Source organism: Pagrus major, chromosome 11 (genome assembly GCF_040436345.1).
Source record: "Pagrus major chromosome 11, Pma_NU_1.0".
In the NCBI taxonomy this organism is placed as follows: Eukaryota; Metazoa; Chordata; class Actinopteri; order Spariformes; family Sparidae; genus Pagrus; species Pagrus major.
The window spans coordinates 22756749-22777480 of record NC_133225.1 but is presented as its reverse complement, the minus strand read 5'-3'; the positions used below and the strand labels follow the sequence as shown (position 1 = coordinate 22777480).

Below are 20732 nucleotides of genomic sequence, written 5' to 3'. Positions count from 1 at the left end.
TTTTATTCTGCTCGTAGGTCAATTGCAGCGCAGGACAGAAAGACAAACTCCTTTCGTATTTGCCTTTCACAATAGAAGTCCCGCACATACCAGTATACACTCCATAAATGCTTATAGGAGAGAGCTTAAATTCAGCTAACATGTTCCTTTTAATAGTTATTTAATAGTCAATGTTTTATTATGAACATATTGTACAATTTAGTTTTCCATTAAAAAAAGTTACACAAACACTTGTGTGTGCTTTTAATTAAAATTAAAGAAAGAAAATCAAACCGAGAAAATTGCAATCGGTGCCTCTCTATATAATGTTATTTTTCTTTTTTAAAAACAGTTGAGGTAATGTATGTATCTGTGGCTATGTAAGGCTATTAATGTCAATATGATGATGGTTTGTTTAAGTTTAGTTTTAGCTCACTGTTACTGCGCTGAGGATTTTGAATTTTGAGCCACAGCACTTTTGAAAAGCAGCTGTTTAATGACTCCAATTCAACCATTAATGTGACCACCTCTCTGCACTGCTGACTTTTCTGACCAGTCTGGAATTTCCAACTGCCAGAAGCTGGATGTATCAAGATTGACCCAACACAATCCTCACTTGTTTGCAGCCACCAATGAGGTGGCTTATGTCCATTATTTTAAACATAAACTTGTCTTAAAGCAAATGTCGTACACACAAATAATGCTGCGTAAAAAATGAAGGAATGTTACCGAGTGGAAGAGGTCCGGTCTGATTTATAATCATTGTTGTCAGAACTGTGTTATCAATTTTCTGCTCAGCACCTCCCCACTTCTTACACGCTCATTTCTCTCAACTCCTTGACTTCAACATTTTTTTGTTTCTATCAGTACTGATTGATTGTTGAGTTTCTGGGTCAACCTGTAATAAATCTTCTCAACTTCTTATCTCCTCTCAAAAATGTAGAACTAAAAAACAAAGGGTGGTCATAAATCCTACTGACACTTTGGCATGGTTAGAACACAGCTTACAAAACTGACCCAATCCCTAATGGGTTGGGTTGTGCAACATCTCGCTTACCCATCATGCATCACAGTGAAGGTGTTAGACAGATGCTCAGTGCCTTGACGACATATTAGGGATGAGAGGCAGGGCTGGAGCAGAGGATGAAACAGGCAAAGCTGTGGCTTAGAGAGGCATCAGGTAGTGCTGGCTCTGAATGCCTCTCGCTGAAAGGGCAAAAACTGGCAGCAAACACACAGAGAACATTGTGACGTCTGTACATATGGTATCCATTGTAGAAATAAAAGCCAAAACCCTAAGACTTGGCTGAAGCTGATTCTATGATTCACCCACAGAAAAAAAAGAACTTCACAATTAAACATGGCCTTTTAATTGCATTAATTTGGCACCAAAGAATTAATTTAAAAAGTGATTCAAAATCACCGCAAAATTGCAAACCTCACGATCATGTATTTTATGAGTGATGGTGTAATCCCTGAGTGCTCAAAAGTGGCCGGGTGGTGTTTTCTGTTTAGTGTGCCTCTTTTGTTTTACTGAGGAAACTCTAATTGTGTGTGCTGAAGCAGACAGAGAAACCTCAGATGCAGCAGATCAGCGACCACACACAGATGCACACTCAGATGTCTGAGGCGGTGATTTCCACGGCACACAAGAACGCCTTCAGAACAGCCCCGGTGTGTTGTGAAAATTAAAAATTTAAGTTATATATTTTTATGTTGAATAGAAGATTATTTTAGCCTTTTGAGGTTTTCCAAGACAGTTGACCATGAGCTCAGCATGTGCTTGTCATCAGGTTGACACAGAACAACAGGTTCATCAAAACGAGCTCAGGTTTCACACTGAATGATGCTTGATCCTCAGTGAATGAACACGATTTAACACGTATATGTTGTTCTGTAATGTTTAAGTGGCATGATGAGGGTTTTTGGAACACAGAAAGTGTGCTTTGGCCTAGAAAATGTTGGAAAAGACTAGTCTACGGTGGTCTTCATGATAGATGACTTCCCCCAACACATACCTATCAGAGGGACGGGGCAGAGGACACTGACAGCCTGACCTTCAGCCTTGCAGCCTGTAATTCAGATTTCCTAAACACTTGTCTGCTTCAGACACATAAAAAACACACAGGCCTCCATGTCAATCAAAATTCTGCCTTGTTGTTTCATCTCTACTTCTATCTTCACACCCTCTCCTCTGGTGCAGACACATGGACATTTGAACTGTAAACTTCAGTAAACTTCAGCACTACACATCAGGTTTGTCTAGAAGAGGCGACATTGATGTGGAAAGAGAAGAAACGTGAAGATGAGAAGACCTAACAGTTCTAAAAGAACCCACCTGCAAAAGGCAGTAGCGAAAGGGCAAAATGCATCAAGCACCAAACACTGCACGCAGGTACAATGTGTTCTTGCTTGATCAGGCCTATTGCCAACAAGCCATTCAATAAAATATCTTTGTGATGGAACAGAACTCTTGAATATGTTCAACTGCTCCTAAAAAACTGACTAATCCCCTTTAGAGCAACCCATGAGCTGATCTGTTTATGAAACATATACTGCACTTACTGTCACTAAAAACGTCCTGCCACGTATGGCTGTAAACCTGCCATAATAAGATCATTAAACTTTTACAAGGATGTTATGGCCTGCTTGGTCTATTTAATCTGACGTAGTAGACAGAACTTAATGGACGCAACAATAATTGTCTTTTTTGGCACAACACTGACATATTATCACCTTATAAAGTTCTTCTGGTGAGCGTGTTAGCAAACAGTTTCCTATTTACATATCCAGCATATACATCAGCTGTGTCCTTGGCTAACTGACATACAATAGAGAGGCGAACTCACATCCCTTCCAATGGACCACCATTTCAGAAAAAATATGTACATTAGGGCCAGAGACAAATACTTCTTCTTCATTACGGGGCGCCGCAGCAGCTTAGTGGGTAGAGCTGTGTCCTCGCTGCAGCTGCCCAGGGTTCAAATCCAACCTGTGGCCCTTTACTGCATGTCATCCCCCCGCTCTCTCATCCTGTTTCTAGTAACTCTTCAGCTGTTCTGTCTCATAAAGCCATGCAAAGGCCAAACAAATGATTATTTTTTAATTATATGAGTGTGCCATCATTTACACAAAATGTTATTATTCAAGTCGGACTAACATATTAGCCAGCCCACAAAAATGACTAACTCTCCTGTTACATAACTGTAGCTTTCAAAATGGCCCGATGTGTAGTGATTTTCATCTTTATTAAAACTTTTTCTGTGCTAAGGCAATGGCCATGTTGGTGAAACTAAATGGCACTTGACTATTCTTATGACAAAATGCGTCTTGTGGCCATTGAAAATGTAAGGCAAATTGTCTTTTTAGTAGACAAGCATTGTATGTGTGATTCATGGCACAATTTAAATGGGATAGTTTATTTGTCTCCAATCATTGACAACTGTCCAAATTTGTTTTCTGAAATAAGGTCCCATGGGGCACACCTGAAGGGTCCAATGTTCAGTCTACTTTGCCTCTGTTTGGTCTCGACTGACTGCTGAGGGAAATATCTGTCTCATGAGAAGCTAAATGCTTCATTAAGTTCGTCAGCTAGTTGCTAACTTTGTTCGTCTGCCATCTAGAGCAAGGAAGTTAGCGTGCAGTGGATTAACAAAGCATTTTTGTGGAAAACAGCTGCCTGTTAAAATTGGAAACAAAGTTGATGAGAGTGGTGAGGGTGAACCAAAGCTGCAGGCAGTGAAACCAAAAGAAAGAGATGAAAGAGGCCATGAGTTTATTTCTATAAAACTCAAAAACAGTGTCCTCTATCTGTTTTTTGTGAAGAAGCACGTCACTTCGATATTAACAGTTAGAGAACACATGTCACTCTGACCACACCAGCCAAGCTGCCGAAACATAACATATGTTTCAACTGAAATGTACATAAACAGCTTACACAGTAAAGAAAATGAGGTCATGCCATACCGAGCCATGGGAGTGTTCAACTTTGGAACCAGATCTTTTATGGACGTTAATCTAATGTGATCCAAATGAGTTCACCAGACCTCAAAAATATGATGTAAAACAATGAAATCGAGAATCTGTGCTAAGAGGTGCTTTGGGGAAAATGTTTCCTAATAATAACGTCTAGACATCGATCTGTAGAGTCTAAATTGACTATAAAAATCACTGATTTGGGGAAAGCCCTCATGGAAGGGGCAACAGTAAAAGTGCTGAGGTTGCAGCTTATTATTATGAGTAATAAAGCTCTAAAAATGCTGACTGGCAGTTGCTAATATACAACATAATGTACATATGTCTGCAGTTGGTATAGCTGGCAATGAGCAGCTGGAAACAATCCACTCGGATTCCACTTGGAAGAGCGGCGTGGAACGCAAACTCTTGTTGTAGACCCACAAAAATGAGTCAGTATGTTATCCAGAAGACATTTCTGACTGTCATGTGACTCTAGCGACTACACAGCTAGCAGTGGCAGCTGTTATCAAAATCACCTGACTTGCTTCTGGTGCTCAGCTCTCCTAGATAAATGGAGCGACTGGCTGCTTATGCTGTGGACACATGGTAAGAGTTAGGGATAGGTCAGGTAAACATGTCTGCCCCTGAACAGGAAAAACACATCGTAGACATGCAGCAAACACACTGCGAGTTCTACAAACATGCAGAGGGGGATGATCAGATTCCTCTGAGGAGTGAAACACCTTTAAAAGACAGTTATTTTTTTTAACTTGTCACATTTAAAATAACAGTAATATGTCTGCTGTGATCCAGAAAATTCAGTTATAAATTACATTCTCAACCCGATTACCAGCCTTGCCAATTATCAGGGCCAGTATTCAGCATTTTCCCTATAATTGGTATCCACGGGTTTTTTGTCCAACTGCTGATAAAACAAATTAATTTAAAAAATGTGCTACTTTGGCTTTGATGCAGCATCCTATCTCTGCCTGTAGTCACCTGTGGTCTCACTAAATGTCCCACCCACAACACTTTCTGATTACACATCACAAATAATAGCCTATAAACAGTGAATAGTCAATCAAGTAACTGTTGACTAACGTTAACAAATAAATGTAGTGGAGTGGGTGAATAAGGTAGCAATAATGGAAATACTATACTAAAAAAAAGTACCTCAAAATCGTATTAAAGCACAGTACTTTAAATTGTACATTCTATCACTCCATATTCTCAATTCTGACACCAAGATTTTGTATCTTTACTGCAAACGTATATCGGTTGCAAATATCAGTTGACAGTCTCCTTAAGTACCAAGTTTATTCAGAAGAAATGCAAGGGGTTCAGTTGGTGGTGATGTGACGTTTAAGGTACCAGTTAGATGATAGAAAATGATGGGATTTATATCTAGAGCTGCATTGATTAATTAAAATAAATTAATTGTGAACTACTTTGATAATTGATTAATCAGTTACAGGATTTTTATAAGAAATAAAGTTAAATTCTCTAAATCCAGCTTCTTAAGTGTGAGTGTTTTCTGGTTTCTTTACTCCTCGATGACAATAAACTGAATATATTTGGATATTTGGACGTCACTGATTGACATTTTTCACCATTTCTCACATTTTATTGCCCAAAAAACGAATCCATTAACTGAAAAAATAATCAACAGACTCATGGACAATGAAAATAATCATTGCAGTCTCAATCATAATACTGTGAGACAGGATTTGGTCCATCCGATGTTCATGTCTCCATGCTCAGACAGTTGCCCGAAAGGTACTAGAGCACAGACAAAAAAACAAGCCACAAAAGGTCAAGAGGATATTGATGGGAGCCCAGACGGTGATGTCAAAGAGTCCTGAAGGTCACGACCAGGTCACAGGAACCCTCAGGACCTCAGGGTGAGGCTCAGAATTCAACAGAGGTTGGAAAACAAATCCTAGAGGGAAACAGACTCAACATGATGGAAAGTAGAAATGTTTGACAAATGCTTCTTAAATGGGTCATTGATGTCAAGCAGTGCATCCAAAGGTCAACCACCTGTGACTTTTCTAAACACCAGCAACATCCCTTAGTCATTAGCCTTCGAATCTCTCACGCTGTCATACATACATTAGTAAACAGGGAGCAGAATGGACGTGGTTAAAGTATTCCTGTCGCAATCCTCAGGTATGTGCTGCCTTCCAAAATGAAAGGGGGAAAACCTCTGTGCACATATTACAACGCTAAATGCAGTTGAAGCTGTTAAGAGCTAAGAGCACCTCGGGGCACTTCAGAAGGTGCATGTACAGTCCTAAAAATTAAAGGCCATTTTAATATTCCAGGGCAGGTCTATTAGAACATGAAACACACAGACACACATTGTAGTCTGCCACACTCCTCCTCTAATTCTCAAAAAAAACCCTCCACCTCGCTCTTTTGGCATTCCTGCCTAATAGCATCATTATTGACTCTGTCCAGCTAAACGCAGGCTCCTTGTAATCTCACACAGCCGGGGCGGTTCAGACATAAAACTGCTGCTCTGGAAAGAAGGAAACAAAGGGAGAACAGGATGGTGGAAGAGGACGCTGAACACCAACAAAAGGAGCTCTGAGATGAGTGCCTTTGATCATGCAGAGGAGGTAGAAGCTATCCCGTCATCTCCTCCCATCACTCAGCGCCCAGGGCTTTGGTCCAAAGTTGAAGTTAACTGGCAGGAAAAGGGTAGCCATCAACTCAGCGTAACCAATCTACAGAGCACATAGCTGAAACAAACACTAGATACCAATCAAACAGAAGCAAAACTCGTTGGTGATTGATTTCATTTGGAACGCCGAATCTGAGTCTGAACTTCTTGAGGTGAGCGGGCTGGCAGATGTCACGGTCTAACTCAGCCTCTCTCTGTTTGGCTTGTACTTTCACTCAAACACATCCAGTGCAGTCAGAAAGTATTAGGACAGAGATACGTTCCCTTCTTTTAGCTCGGTTCTCCAGCACACTGGATTTGGAATGCAACAATTACTACTACAGCTAGAAGAGTACGTGGAGAGCGCAGACCTCCGCCAAGGCCAGTAGTCCACTCTTCTATGATAGGCAAATCTACAAACACAAACTTAATGGTCGATATTATGAAGTACGACTGTTTTCCCCTCATTTATCTGGTGGAGCTGATTGCAAACAACTCTATCTCCCATCAGCTTGAGCAACTACATGTGTCAACTACTGCAGAAGGTTAATGATACCCATGAATGTTGACGGTGATGTTGAAGAGTCACCGTCTTTTCACTATTGACCTTTACTACCATCTACTGGATTATTATTAATGTACGAACATGAAATACAATGCTCAAATTTGATTGGTTCTTCCTTGGCTCATGCTATACCCTTCAACCAAGTGTCGTGAAATTCGGGTGAACAGGCTTTCCATAATCCTGCTAAAGGACAAACAAGCAAATGTGACCACAAACCTCCTTAATTACTAGTGCTGACAGTCAGTATGCATTAAATGAAGTGCTTGTCGGACTTGTCAAATAAGGCCGCTTAAGCTTCAAACTATGCGTAGACCTCAGACATGGAAAAGTGCACTGGTACGGTCATCCAAGTCGGAATTCTAAGTCAGAAACTCAAGATCCACGTAGCCCGAATTCGCCGACATAAACACACATGACATAACAGCAGTTTGGCAGCACACTTATTCAACAGTTCCTTTTACCTCTTCATCAATTTTTACTGTACATAGTGTTTGTTTGTGAAACGTGCAGTAAATACAACTTTATAGTTATCATTTTCACTTTCATTCACTTGATCTGTGCTCAACAGAAATCACTGAGAGGATGCGTTCGGAGCCGACCCCTCCTGTCTTTTTTAACTGTTAAATCAGCTGCTGTAGTTGCTTGTGAAGTTCGCTGACTTTCCATTCAAGCACCCGTTTGCAGCCAGCATCCACGTTTTTCCCAGCAGATGCACTGGGATGCTTTTAGACTGGAAGTCGGGAATACGGACTCGGAAATTCCGACTTCCGACTTGCAATGGAATGCACCAATACCCCTCGATGAGGGCTCTGCTGTCAGGTCAGGTAAAAAAAAACCTCCTTGCAACATCCAGTTAGACTTTCAAAATAAAGCTAGCTGATAAACATTTCATATATTATGACTTTTCACCCTGGAAAGTGTCCAAAACATCAAATATAATGACTTTATTTAAGCTTACGTAACTTTACTTTCTTTTCTGACATTTAAAATCTGAGCTGCGCCGAGTCAGAGCGTGAACATTATCTTATATCTGTTTTACTGGAGTGCATGGCTTACACAACTAAAAATTTCGCTGTCTTAATATCTTCTGACTGCACTGAATGTGTGCGACCGCAGTGAGAGTGTTGGGTCCCCCCCCCCCCCAACCCAAGGCAAGGGGCTCTGACCCATCTCAACTTCAGCTAATTAAACACTCACACAAACATGTACAAGATACACACAAACACATCCTCTCACAGCAAGGTACTATTTACAAGGACGAGCATGTGCGTGTATGGACGTCAGCAGAGCCGTGAAGGATCTCAGAGGGCACTAGAGACATATGTGTAGACACATGCACATGCAGAGTTTCCTCATGTGTGGTTAAATGTAAAACTGCACAGTTGGACTTAAATTCTGGGGTAAATATTTTGTGAAATATTTATGTTTTTCTCAAATGTTACACGAGTCCAGCCAGTCTGCTTGCAATACACCTTTAACTTCTCAGACTGGATTCTTTAATGACAGATTATTCATTGTTCTCTGGACTGTAGTTCCAGAAGTGAGATGTTCATGTTATTTCAACAATCAAGGTGTTTATTACGTTGGATCTCTCATTAAGTGAATGGCATTTTGAAATGAAACAATAACACAACAGGGTAGCCAAAGTTTCGGCCCTACCACTGGAGTGTTTTCAGACTGTAGTGTTAAATACACAACCCCTGTGCCTCAGTAAAATGACTTGTGAAGTATCCTCTTGCTTTCTTTCTTTCTCTCCCTGCAGGATGGAGGAAAGGGGGGAGGCTTCCTGACTGATCTTCCCACACAAGCCTGACCCCAATATCCAGGCATCCTCCTGACACTCTCGCTTCACACACACACACAGACTGAGAGAAACACAGATACACAAACACACACTCTAATGTTTACCGTGTCAGATTGCAGTGTAAATAGAGGGGAAGCTCCGGCCTCTGATTTAAAGGGAGCCAAATCAAACAGGAGGGACTGCGTTATCGCGCTGGGTCGGATGGAAAGCGGAGAAAATGGATCTGTGTCAGAACGAAACAAACCCTAAATAAAAGTTCCTACAAAAACAAAACTGATCCTCTCAGAGGGTCCGGGATATCGTCAGAGAAGGACAAAAAGGGGCAGAACAACATTTGGGGAAATGTTCAGCTACCCCTGCTTGCAGCGTGCTGTGCAAACCATTCCTCTATTCCCCTGGGGGGTTTGGAGAACACATTCTGACATCCTCGTAAACATTTTAAGAAGCAATCGAACGTCACTCAGTGGTGAGGGACAAACACAAAGAGAAGAGAATCACACTGAGGAGAATCCTGTACTAACTTTCTAGCAGGGGTAACATTTGCTATGAATCAATCCCTGAAGACAGATGCATGTTGTAATCACAGTGTTCTTTCACTATACTCCTGCTTTGTCCAATATACAATGCATCACATCTCCTTTATCATCTGCTAATGATCGAAGATTTCCATAGCTGTGCGCCCCCCCGAGGCACACAGCTATGAGTTCATCATTTGTTACATGTGTGTATACTGAGCATAGTTCTTCCTTGGATATAATTATTATTCTAAGCACAGAGCTGCAGCTTGAATCTGTGATTGAGGAATTGAGCTTCATAAGAATGTGTGACATGCTGAAGTTTAGCAGAGGAGGGAAAACATCTGGAATAAGAATCTGACTCTTCACCCCACAGATCACCTCGGTCGATTCATCTTGTTCCTTCTCCCTCAGATCTCTTGGATCCGTTTGGTTCTGCAGTTGCTAAGTATAATCAAGTTCAACTGAGTACGATTTAAGGTATCTATCATGAAGTGATGAGGGGCGAGTAGAACCTAAATCAGATTTTGGCAACCTTGTATACAAATACTACAGAACTGTGGTAACGACAGGGCTCCAGACTAACTTTTACCAGTTGTTGCACTTTTTTATTTAGGTGCACCTAATAAAACATATAAATGTTTTTTCTTAACCCATTATTCAAATTATTGTTAACAGGAATAAAAGTGCAAATGCATGTTTTTCTTTATTTAAATAAGAGCACATGCAAAAAAGTGACAGCTAGATTTCGGACACACTGCTGCGACCAGTGAAAAAGTTTAGTCTAGGGATGGTTCATGATTTTCAGATGTTCCAAAAGTTGTTAAATTAAGAACAATTTGGATATTTCATGCTGCTATGGTTTTGTCTGAAAAAATACATTTTCAAATAATTCAAATCAGTTTTACTTCTTTCGCCCAAAATCACACTCACATTGCCTCAGTGGGCTTTACAATCTGTACAGTGAACAACATCCTCTGTCCTGAGACCCTCGATTTGAGGAAGGAAAGATGTATTATTACCGTTATTCTAAGCCTGCGCTGCTAGAAGTTACAGTACATACAAACAGCAGTTCTTCAAATAATTGAATAATTGTCTAATAGTTCATTTTTGCTTGAAACTCTCATCCCTAGTTAAGTCGCTCTTGACAGATTTTTATCAAATATTAAAATTCTGAGTTTGAATTTCTTCTCCAAAACTACATAATGCTCCTTTAAAGGCCACTACTGAGTGTAGCAAACACTCTGATTTTCTCTCACTTGTCTCTCATGTCTGCCTGCCACTGTTGACTTTTACAAGGTCTCTCCAACATGTCCTCTTTCTGTTGATGGAGCATTCTCGCAGGTGAACATCTAACAAATCAGCACACAAACCCCTGTGACATGGCATGACGGCAGCCTTTGATGGTGTTTTTGCAAGCAGGTAGGTGACCTCTGCTCCCTCTCAGAAAACAGTAATTATAGAGGTTTAACAGCCTTACTCCAAGCCTCTCCATCACCACAACTTTCAAACTGAACTCAAATAAAGCTGAGGTTGTGATGGTTAACGTGGATTTTACATGGAAAATGATATTGGTTACTTTACACATGGACTGCATTGCCAAACTCTCATCCCACTGACCAGGAAGACTCAAATCTTAACTCAATGTATGTTATTTAACACAGATTTTGACATGACTAAGTTTCTGCACCTCTGACCTACAAGCCAGGATTACTGTTAACTAGCCCAGTGATATATTGTCTAGGCATTAGCTGTGGAGAATGAGAGAGCACCATGGGGTGATGATAATCATCAAGCTGCACTGCAAACCTAAAGCCACACACTAACCCTGGCGGAATGCTAATGATAGTGACCGCCAGGCTGAACATCTGTGTGCGGAGACAGGATCCCCCAGAGTCCCTCCTCTGGAGGTGTGAGGAACATTAGGCATTCAGAGGGCGGACTGTGAGCAAACTATCACATTTCTCACTTTTCTGTGTGCTTTTGTTGTCACAGCAGAGAGGAAACTCTAAATAATGCGAAAAGTGTGCAGAAGTAATGTTGCAAAAAAAAAAAAGAGATTAACGTCAGAAAAAGCGCTCAGTCTCACTGCACACATTCTCCTGATATTACCTGGATCATGGAAGGGCACCAGAGCAAAGTTATACAGAGGTTTCTTCGGTCTGCTCAGGGATGTTTCCAGGATCTTGGACGCGCCCTCGATGACCTGGACCAGGTCGTCGTACATGGAGCCGGTCACATCGAAGACGAACGCCAGGGTGGATGCGCCCTCCGGGATGTCCTCCTTTGTGGCCCCGGGCCCTGAGTCTTGCCCGGCGGAAAACGCCACTGACAGCGCAAGGGACAGCCACACCAACGTGCTGCCCATTTCAGAGCCGAGATGCTTCTCAGGCAAAGTTCTTGAGGTGTTTGTTTTTGGTTTTTTTTTTTTTTTGTTCACGCCAGTCGGAACCTCAGGGTGAGCCTCGAGATGAAGGTAGAGACATCGGGCTCTCAAAAAAATGTTCGTTTTGAAGAACTTAAAGAAGGCACCAGAATAAAAGAGTCGCTCGTTCCCGTGCGCGTCTTCGGTTTCTGGTGCAGTTCGAGTCGCAGCCTCTCACCTCTCTGTGAACTGAACCTCTGCGGTCCCAGCAGCTGCAGCAGCGTCTGTTGTCTGCAGAGTCAGGAGCCCTTGTTCAGCTCTGTCATACAAAGACCACCTCTCAGCTGGCCAGACAGCCTCCGAGGCGCACACTGCCCCATGCAGAAGAGCCGCGCTCTGATTGGACGACATGTTTTGGGGGACCGTGTGCGTAATTGACTTTAGACAAAGAGCTGCAGCCCTGTCATCTTTTCTTGCTTCACGAACTTCTATCTACTATCTGTTGTAACTCATGATGAAATGATGGATTTACATGCATAACTGTCATTGATTTTTTTTTAATTAAGAAACAGGAATATGAGTTCATTAGATGCTAATTATTAGATGGGAAGTTAATGTCGAAATATTGTGATCCATTAGAAGGACACAAAAGTTAGAAATGCTGAACTTCTGTGTGAGACAAGCTGCTATGAGACCAAGACAATCAAAAGGCAGCTCTTAAATGATTTTGAGCTCTATATTGTCATCTAGTGGCTGTAGTCTGACCTCACAATTAACTGCATGCAGCAGTAATACACTGAAACTGGAGTGAGTACATAATATACTGTACTTAAAGGGGCAGTATGTAGTTTAGGAGAGGACATTAAAAGAGAGTTTGGCAAGGCAAACAAAGCTACTCGAGAGCACGCATTCAGTGTGTGTTAAGTAATTAATGTAATTTTACACATAGAATCCACGTTCACCATCACAACCTCAGCTTTATTTAAGTTGAAATTTGAAAGTTGTGGTGATGGAGAGGCTTGGAGTAATGCTGTTAAACCTCTAGCAGAGGTCACCTACCTGCTTGCAAAAACACCATCAAAGGCTGCCATCATGTCATGTCATGGGGGTTTGTGTGCTGATTTGTTAGATGTCCACCTGCGAGAATGCTCCATCAACAGAAAGAGGACATGCTGGAGAGAGTGTTTGCTGCAGAAACACAGCTTTAGATAGAGCTTATACAAATTAGGGTGTTTGCTGCACTCAATAGTGGCCTTTAAAGGGGCACTGTGCAGTTTTGGAGAACAACATTCAAACTCAGAAATATTATATTTTTTCCATAACTGAATAAACAAGCTGTTCTCAGAGGAAAATAAGGTCCACAGAACTCTGTTTGAAGATAGAAAGGTGGCAGGGTCCGCCACATATAAACAAAGTAGACATTATGAAACTGTGTTGTCCTGCAAGGTCAATTTGTTTACTCAGTTTATTCAGTCATGAACACGAAGAGTTTGATTATTTAGTTTGTTCAGACATAAACAAAAATCAGTCAGTGAAGATTTTGCTTTCTGATTAAAATTTCTTCCCCACCTTTAGTGCACCTTAATATAGCAGGATAGATGTACACCACTGTTGTAAAATGTCTTGTTATGAACATTTTCGTAAGTTAAATTAAAAAAGGTGGCAAAAAGGACACAACACCAACAGCAAAACATCAGCAAATCTTATCTTCACCTAGCTCGACTTTGACGACCAACCACAACTGTAAAATACTCCCGACACATTGATGCATCAGTGCAAGATAAGTCATGATAATATACCACATAGCACACACTACTTTTACTTTTGATACCTTACACGTACATTTTGCTAATAAGACTGTTGATAGAATATTTGAATGCAAGAATTTTACTTTTTTATGGAGTATTTTTACTTTGTTGTATTGGTAGTTTTACTTAACCAATACTTCTTCCCCTGTTTGGACAGTCAAGCAGGTGTAGTTAGACCCATATGAAACACGTATGAGACAACAATACTTTTGAAAGCCAGTCTTTCCATGATGAAACCATCTACTCACTCTTTAATGTTCTAAACAGTCTCTTCTCTAATAATTTCAGCCCTCAGTTACCCGAAATACGCCCCCATCACATCTGTTGGACTAAAAGACTCAAATTTGATTTCCCGTGGACTTTTCAGTAACCGTGGTCTCCATCTCATCTTGACCCCTTGTTCTACATTGACTGGAGAGGTGACTCACATTAACTGGTGGAAAATAGGCCTCCTACAACCTGCTGACTGGGTCACCTCCTCGAATTTTGGAACACCCACTTATCAAGTGAAATCTGATCAGCCTCCGTCTTTTTGAGAGTTGAGCGTTTTTCACAGCAGACTTATGATTGCAGGAGAAGCACAGGTGTTATTAATAAGATTAACGATAACTTCCCTCCATCATGCATGCTAGCTCACTGGCATGACTTACTGGGTCACTAACAGGAATGCAGTGACCATTAATGTTATTGGGAACACCTGTTTCCACTGTGAAGCAGGTCTATACCAGTACCCTGAAACCAGAAACCAGAGCACCTAAATGTAACTGAGCCAAAACTATTTTTGTATTTTTTTTAGCCTTTATTGCGATAGGACAGTCATGACATGTGGACGGGGAAAAGAGAGCAAGGGGAAGACATGCAGCAAAGGGCCACAGGCTGGATTTGAACCCAGGCTACTGCTGAGGACTTAGTTATAGTACACGGGGCACACGCTGTACCAGGTGAGCTATCATGGTCTGTCCTATAACTCTCATTTTGTGGATATGTCAAAATGAAAGAGGCATCTTTGACCGTCCTCTTCAATTTAAATCTTGCTTCAATCAATGTCTGCTCGAGCAAAAGTTTAACACTGAAGACGAGCAATTGCTGATTAATATCAGAATTATGCTGGTTGTGTTCGAGTTATGGTTAATGATGATTTAATGTTTAACTGTATTCAAGTTGCAGGGTTCTTCTGTGTATGATGAAACACCAAAGAGAGGTCTGGAAACTGTGTTCCTGCACATCTGTAAGTACAGTCTTATGTTATCTGTGTGTACTGCTATATCCCTCATGTTTTCAGATGTTTTTTTGGCATATTTTGTTTTGCACCAAGGAAAAAAAAAAAACCTCAACTTGTTGTAAATAAAATATTCAAAGGTACACAGTAAAAAATGGGGTGTCAATATTTCAGAGTCAACCTATTTTAACCTAGAAAGAGTATTTACAACTATATGGAGAGTAAACCCACTCTAGAGTAGTAGTTAAAAGTCAGTGTAAAATCCCGCAGACATGCAGTGTAACTTTAACTCCACAGAGAGTAGAGTTAAAAATCAGTGTAAAATCCTGCAGACATGCAGTGTAACTTTAACTCCACGGAGTGACAAATCCGCGCCAGTCGGTCGTGACGTCTTGAACACTCTGGCGGCACATTGACGGTTAGTCTGGAGCAGTCAGGTCTGGAGTCCTACCTGGGTCGGTAAGTAACATTATGAACGTTTAATAATTGTTTTCCATCTCAACACGGTTTTATCGGTTCATAAATGTAGATTGAGGACATGTTGCTCATTCCTCTGTTGAATGGCTGTCGAGTAGCTACACGTCCCATACAATATCAACTTGCTAGCAGTTCAGAAGTTCGACATTTCTCGTTAATTAAGCTGCACCATTAACTGCGTGTCTTTTTCTTCAATATTGGTACACACAAAGACATGCTGCCTGTCTTATGGTAAAGGTTTATGTTATTGTTTACTAGTATGCTAATCGTTAAGCTAACCGCGAATTAGCTTGAAGCTAAGAAGTAGCTACACCACGGCATAGCCCCCTTCCCCCTTCCCCCTCCTTCTCCCCCTCCCGACATGCGGCCTCAATACTCGACGACTCAAACGGTCAGTTGGTCGGTTTACCATTTTCTGAATTGGCCAAAGTGGTGCCTTAAAAAATTACACAAAGACAGTGAAGTTGCACATGCCAGTTAGCTTACTGTACTGTTCCTAGCTCTCACTAAGGAATAAAGTTGTTAAGTTGTGCTTGTCCGTGTCCGGTTCCATTCACCCTGTTTATTTCTCCATAACGACCAGCTCACTGTGTGAAATTAATAATATGAGACACAATGTTTATAAAAATAGGACTTAATGTTTTAGAAATTGATATTTTAAGCATACATCGGCATAGTATAAGTCCAGTCTCCTTTCCTCTGTGCTCCAGAATGCAGCATTAATTCAATAGATATGTGTAATAAATATTTTTGATTCGTTAATTAACTCAACTATGGCCACTTTGCCTTGTTGTTCACAGTAATCAAGCAGATGTAAGTGTAAAGCGTGGACCGTGGTAAGTAGGCTCAGGTTATGAAACATGGAACAATGTAAGCACGTTAATGGGTAACTCTTTGTTCAACTGTTTTTTTGTTTTTACCTTTGTTTATTTTAATAGAATATGCTGCTCCGTGTGTCATTTGGTGGGGAGCAGAAGTATGTCAGGCTGTCTGACCTAACATTGGATGCCTTCATGAAAGAAGGTGAGTACATCAGGATAACACAATATCACAACCTTTTACTTAGTTAATACACCTAATTCACCATAAAACATTCCTCTGACTTGATAACTGTTTCTGCTGTGCCTTTAAATGCATGGAATAACCTACTGACTTAAGTTTTCAACTCAACAGCATTTTGTGAAGACATGAGGCTCACTCCACTTATGATTTTGATTCTCATCAAAAGGAAATGGTCTTGTAACTGTAACATAATTTTCCCTTTCCTTCCTTTACTTCAGTGTGCCAAAAATTTAACATACCTGAATGTAGGCAGCCAGATATGAAGGTATTTGACCAATCTGACACAGAAGTTGACGGAGAGGTCTTTGAAGAATTAGTGAAGGAGTCACCTGGAACCTTCCGAGTCATGTTGAGCAATGAAGAACTTGGTAATTACTGACCATTCACAAATGTGTTCATATTAAACTTAAAGGTTTGGATGGGAGTAATAACATTTCTATTTAATATGCTTCTGTTTTGTTTATATTCCTTAATGCACAGATGCTTCTCTGTCATCATCATCATCATGCTCAGCAGCATCTGAAGATACCATCATTCTGAACTTCACGATGGTTGACCCTCCTGAAGAAGCAGCCGCTGCAGAAGGAAGTCAACATAAAAGGCCATGCCACATAAACTTAGAGGCAAAAGAGGTGGGTAGTGGACATTGTTAAATTTAATCTGGATTTTATTTGATTTGATGGGTAGTGTTTTTCTGTTATAATTTCCCCATTGTACATATGATTTAAACACTTCTGACTGTATATTTTGTTTCCATTTAAGTTGATTGAAAAAATCCTCACAACAAAGCCTGGGGGCGAACACATCATGCAAGAGTATGCAAAAACCAAATCCCTGAAAGATGCCACCAGAAGACAGATGATAAACATACTTGCTGCTGAGATGACACAAACACATGGGTAAGAATAGGCTCTAAAGAAACATTGTTAATATTGGATTGTTTTTAATTGAGTCTAATTGAGTGATTGTCATCATTGAATTCATACACTAGGACATCCCCCCCTAAAAATGTCAGGGTGATGTACGCACAGGGGATAGTTGCTCTGTTTCCATATCTGGAGGACCCATATTCACAACATGGATATGTAAGTAAAAGTGTTCTTACAACACACTTAATTGCCATTAGAAATGTTGATAGCATAGTCAGTCTGCATTTTTTTTAATTACACAGGAACATTACTACGACCCAGAGAGTGGTTCTGGATACCTTGCATGGCGGTTGAAGACCATTCAAAGAAAAGCTGCAGAGGAAAGAGGTGCCCCTGCTAGTAGATCTCCCAAGAGTAAGTATACTTATCAGTTACATATGATGTTGATGAATTGTGTAGGCAGGAGTCAATAAAATTGTGTTTTGTCTCAAGGTGGTGGGCCAGGCCGTGGTCAACCCAGACCCTTCACTGCTGACAAAGTGTTATCGGATGAGGAAGTGGAAGCAGCTATTGCTGTTTTGAAACACTCTGCTGATGAAGACACTGTCCGTGAGAAGATGAAAGCTACCTTCATTTATCGTCATTCAATGATCAACGATGAAAAGAGAGCAGCAGATGTCTTCTCAATCTTCCCACGGTTTCTCGATACACCAGGACTGGTAAGTCCACATCTACATCTTCATAAGATGAATCAATGAAATATCCCATACAGCATGTGTTATGGGTACCGGTTGCAGATTCCTGTTAACAGTTGTGTCTGTGAACTGAGAAAATGTCTTACTAATGGCAGGACATGGCTACTTCAGTCGAGTTCTCACACACATTATCTATGCCATGACACAACATAAAACAGAAACATAAATCATAATGCTAGTTTTGCCTGCACTACACAGTAACTAAATGTATCGCCACCATCGCATTTTACATAACAGCGTCAAATCTATTTACTTGTGCCATATAAAAAGAATGTTTACTTAACAAAAGGTCTAACCAAAGGACTAAAGGTCACCATAACACAGAGACTGACCTGAAAAAATTAGAAAGAAGTCACCATTTGCTGGACACGGCTGCTTCAGTCAAGTTCTTACACACACGAAAATCCAGGATGAACTGCCTGAAAATCTCTGCCTCTGGGGCGGTTCCTGGCCTTCTACTGCCCCCTATTGTTCAAAATGGGGAAGGCTCAAAACTATGTTCTCGCAAAAACAGAAAATAATTTAAGTCCACAAATGTGGGCGCACATAGTGGGCATCATACATGCAGTGTCTCTCATCTCAACTTTCTTTGCACTTTGTTTTTTGTATTACAGATAGAACAAGATTTCAGGCTGCTGTTTGATGAAGTGACGGCAAACAAATTTTTGGAAAAGTGGCCCACCAGTCTCAAAGCAAAAGTAATCACAGAGTGCCATGGACTTGTACCGAGCACAGAGCTCCTAGATTTGATGAGGAATGCTGAGTCAACAGTTGTGGTTGAGAATGGTAAGACAGGGACTGTTTGTAATTCTGCCAGTTCAACGTACATGTAGCATAGATATTTCATATTTTATATATCTTATACACTGTCTTTTTTTATTTTATGATTTTTGGAAACAGGCACAATAACACACTTGACTATGCATTGTACTGTACAGTAATATCGATGATATAATGAATTATAACCTATCATTATCTTAATGCTAACCTGATGTTTGTTGCCATTTAGGCTGGGACAGTGACATGTCCGCCATCTTGCTGCTCCTTCATCTCCTGCCACCATCTGCCCAGGGTAGGAAGAGGCCAGGGAAGATGTCTGCAAGTCAGGCTGTGGAACACCTCATCAAATTCATAAAAGTATGCTGGACAGTTGTTTGTCATATGCTTTTCATCACTTCAGTTTCATGTACAGTGATCTATTGCGAGAGACTGGTCACTAAATATTGCTGTTTAACGTTTGATTGTAGGCTGGAACCAGTGTACAGCAGCATCTCAACAACATCAGCCAAAGCAGCCAGCCTTACCTCCTCGCTCAGGGGCCTACGAGAAGCAGCATCCACACCTTCTTTATTGTCATCGACAAGTATGCACTACCATGTAAGGCAACAGGTTCAGTGGGAGCCCTTGACGAACTCTTTAAGGCCCATTACATCTTTGGTACCTCCTACAGTCCTTCCCTTGCTAACTTTTTCACTTTTCTGCAAACAACTATCTACAACATTGACGTTGGGGAAACAAGGGAAACTCCCAGAGTTGCTGAACTACGAGCAAGAATAATGCATTAGTGTCTGCTTAGATTAAACAATGAGGTGTTTTCTCTGCAGAAGTGACCATGGCAGTCCAAACAGCCTTATAAAGCACCTTAAGGTAATGCATGGTCTCTGTACTGGCCGTACTCTTCATCTTAAATGTGGCCAAGTAGGATGCCCACGTTCTTTTGGTAGCTTTTCTGGCTTTAGAAAACACCTGAACAAGTGCCACGTAAGCGATTCAGTTGATTCTGTAGGAGAAGGTGGTTTTTCACCAGACCAAAGTGTTCTTGATACAAATAATGCCACTGATGTTGATGTGTTGTCTGACCATGTAGAAGCAGAGTCTACATTATCTGCAGAAGACCTTGTAAATAGTTGTGCATCTGTCATTTCTGATTTAAAGGCAGCAGGTGTAGGCCAAAGTGTGGTAAACTCTGTTGTGATTTCCATGGAAGAGATTGTTCAAGATATTCAGCAGCATGCTAAAGAAACTGTTGTTCAGCATGTATTCAGTGATGAAAGAGAAAGTGTAACATGCAAGAAAGTTGAAGCATGTTTTGATGGGTTGGAGAATCCTTTCACAATTCTTAATTCAGAATACAAGCGATCCAAATTTTTATCCAGCAAGTGGGAAACTGTAGAACCAGTTGAATGTGTAATTGGCTCCAGATTTGACACAAGACGAAATAAAGAGACTGGGACATATGATCAGATAGTTGTTCAAGATAAATTCATGTATGTTCCAATTTTATCTACATTGGAGTCGATATTTAAAAGTAAGTATGTTGCAGAAATGTTGAAAAAATCAGACACTGATGACTCGAGACTAAGAGATATTTGTGATGGATCTTTTTTCAAGACTCACCCTCTGTTTTCAACTGAAAAGCAAACAGTGCAGATACAAATGTTTTACGATGACTTCGAGGTTGCAAATCCTCTCGGTTCCAAGCGAGGTATTCATAAACTAGGTGCAATATATTTTACCCTAAGAAACTTCTCTCCAAAATGGAATTCATTTTTGGCCAACATACACCTGTGTGCCCTTTTTCATGCACAAGATCTTAAACGGTACGGTTTTAGTGAAGTTCTTGCTCCTGTTGTTCAAGACATTAAAGTTTTAGAGAAAGATGGTATTGAGATTCCCCTATACGGTGGTCGTG

The 20732-nt window shown here is 40.7% G+C and overlaps 1 protein-coding gene across 1 annotated transcript in view; it reads right to left on the bottom strand.

Annotated features, from left to right (window-relative positions):
- The window catches only part of hmcn1 (hemicentin 1), a 92616-nt gene extending 80763 nt beyond the window's left edge, over positions 1-11853 (bottom strand). The window contains 1 exon segment of the mRNA XM_073477320.1: positions 11598-11853. Within this exon segment, the coding sequence (XP_073333421.1) occupies positions 11598-11853 (256 nt within the window).
- Between the last annotated feature and the right edge of the window lie 8879 nt (positions 11854-20732).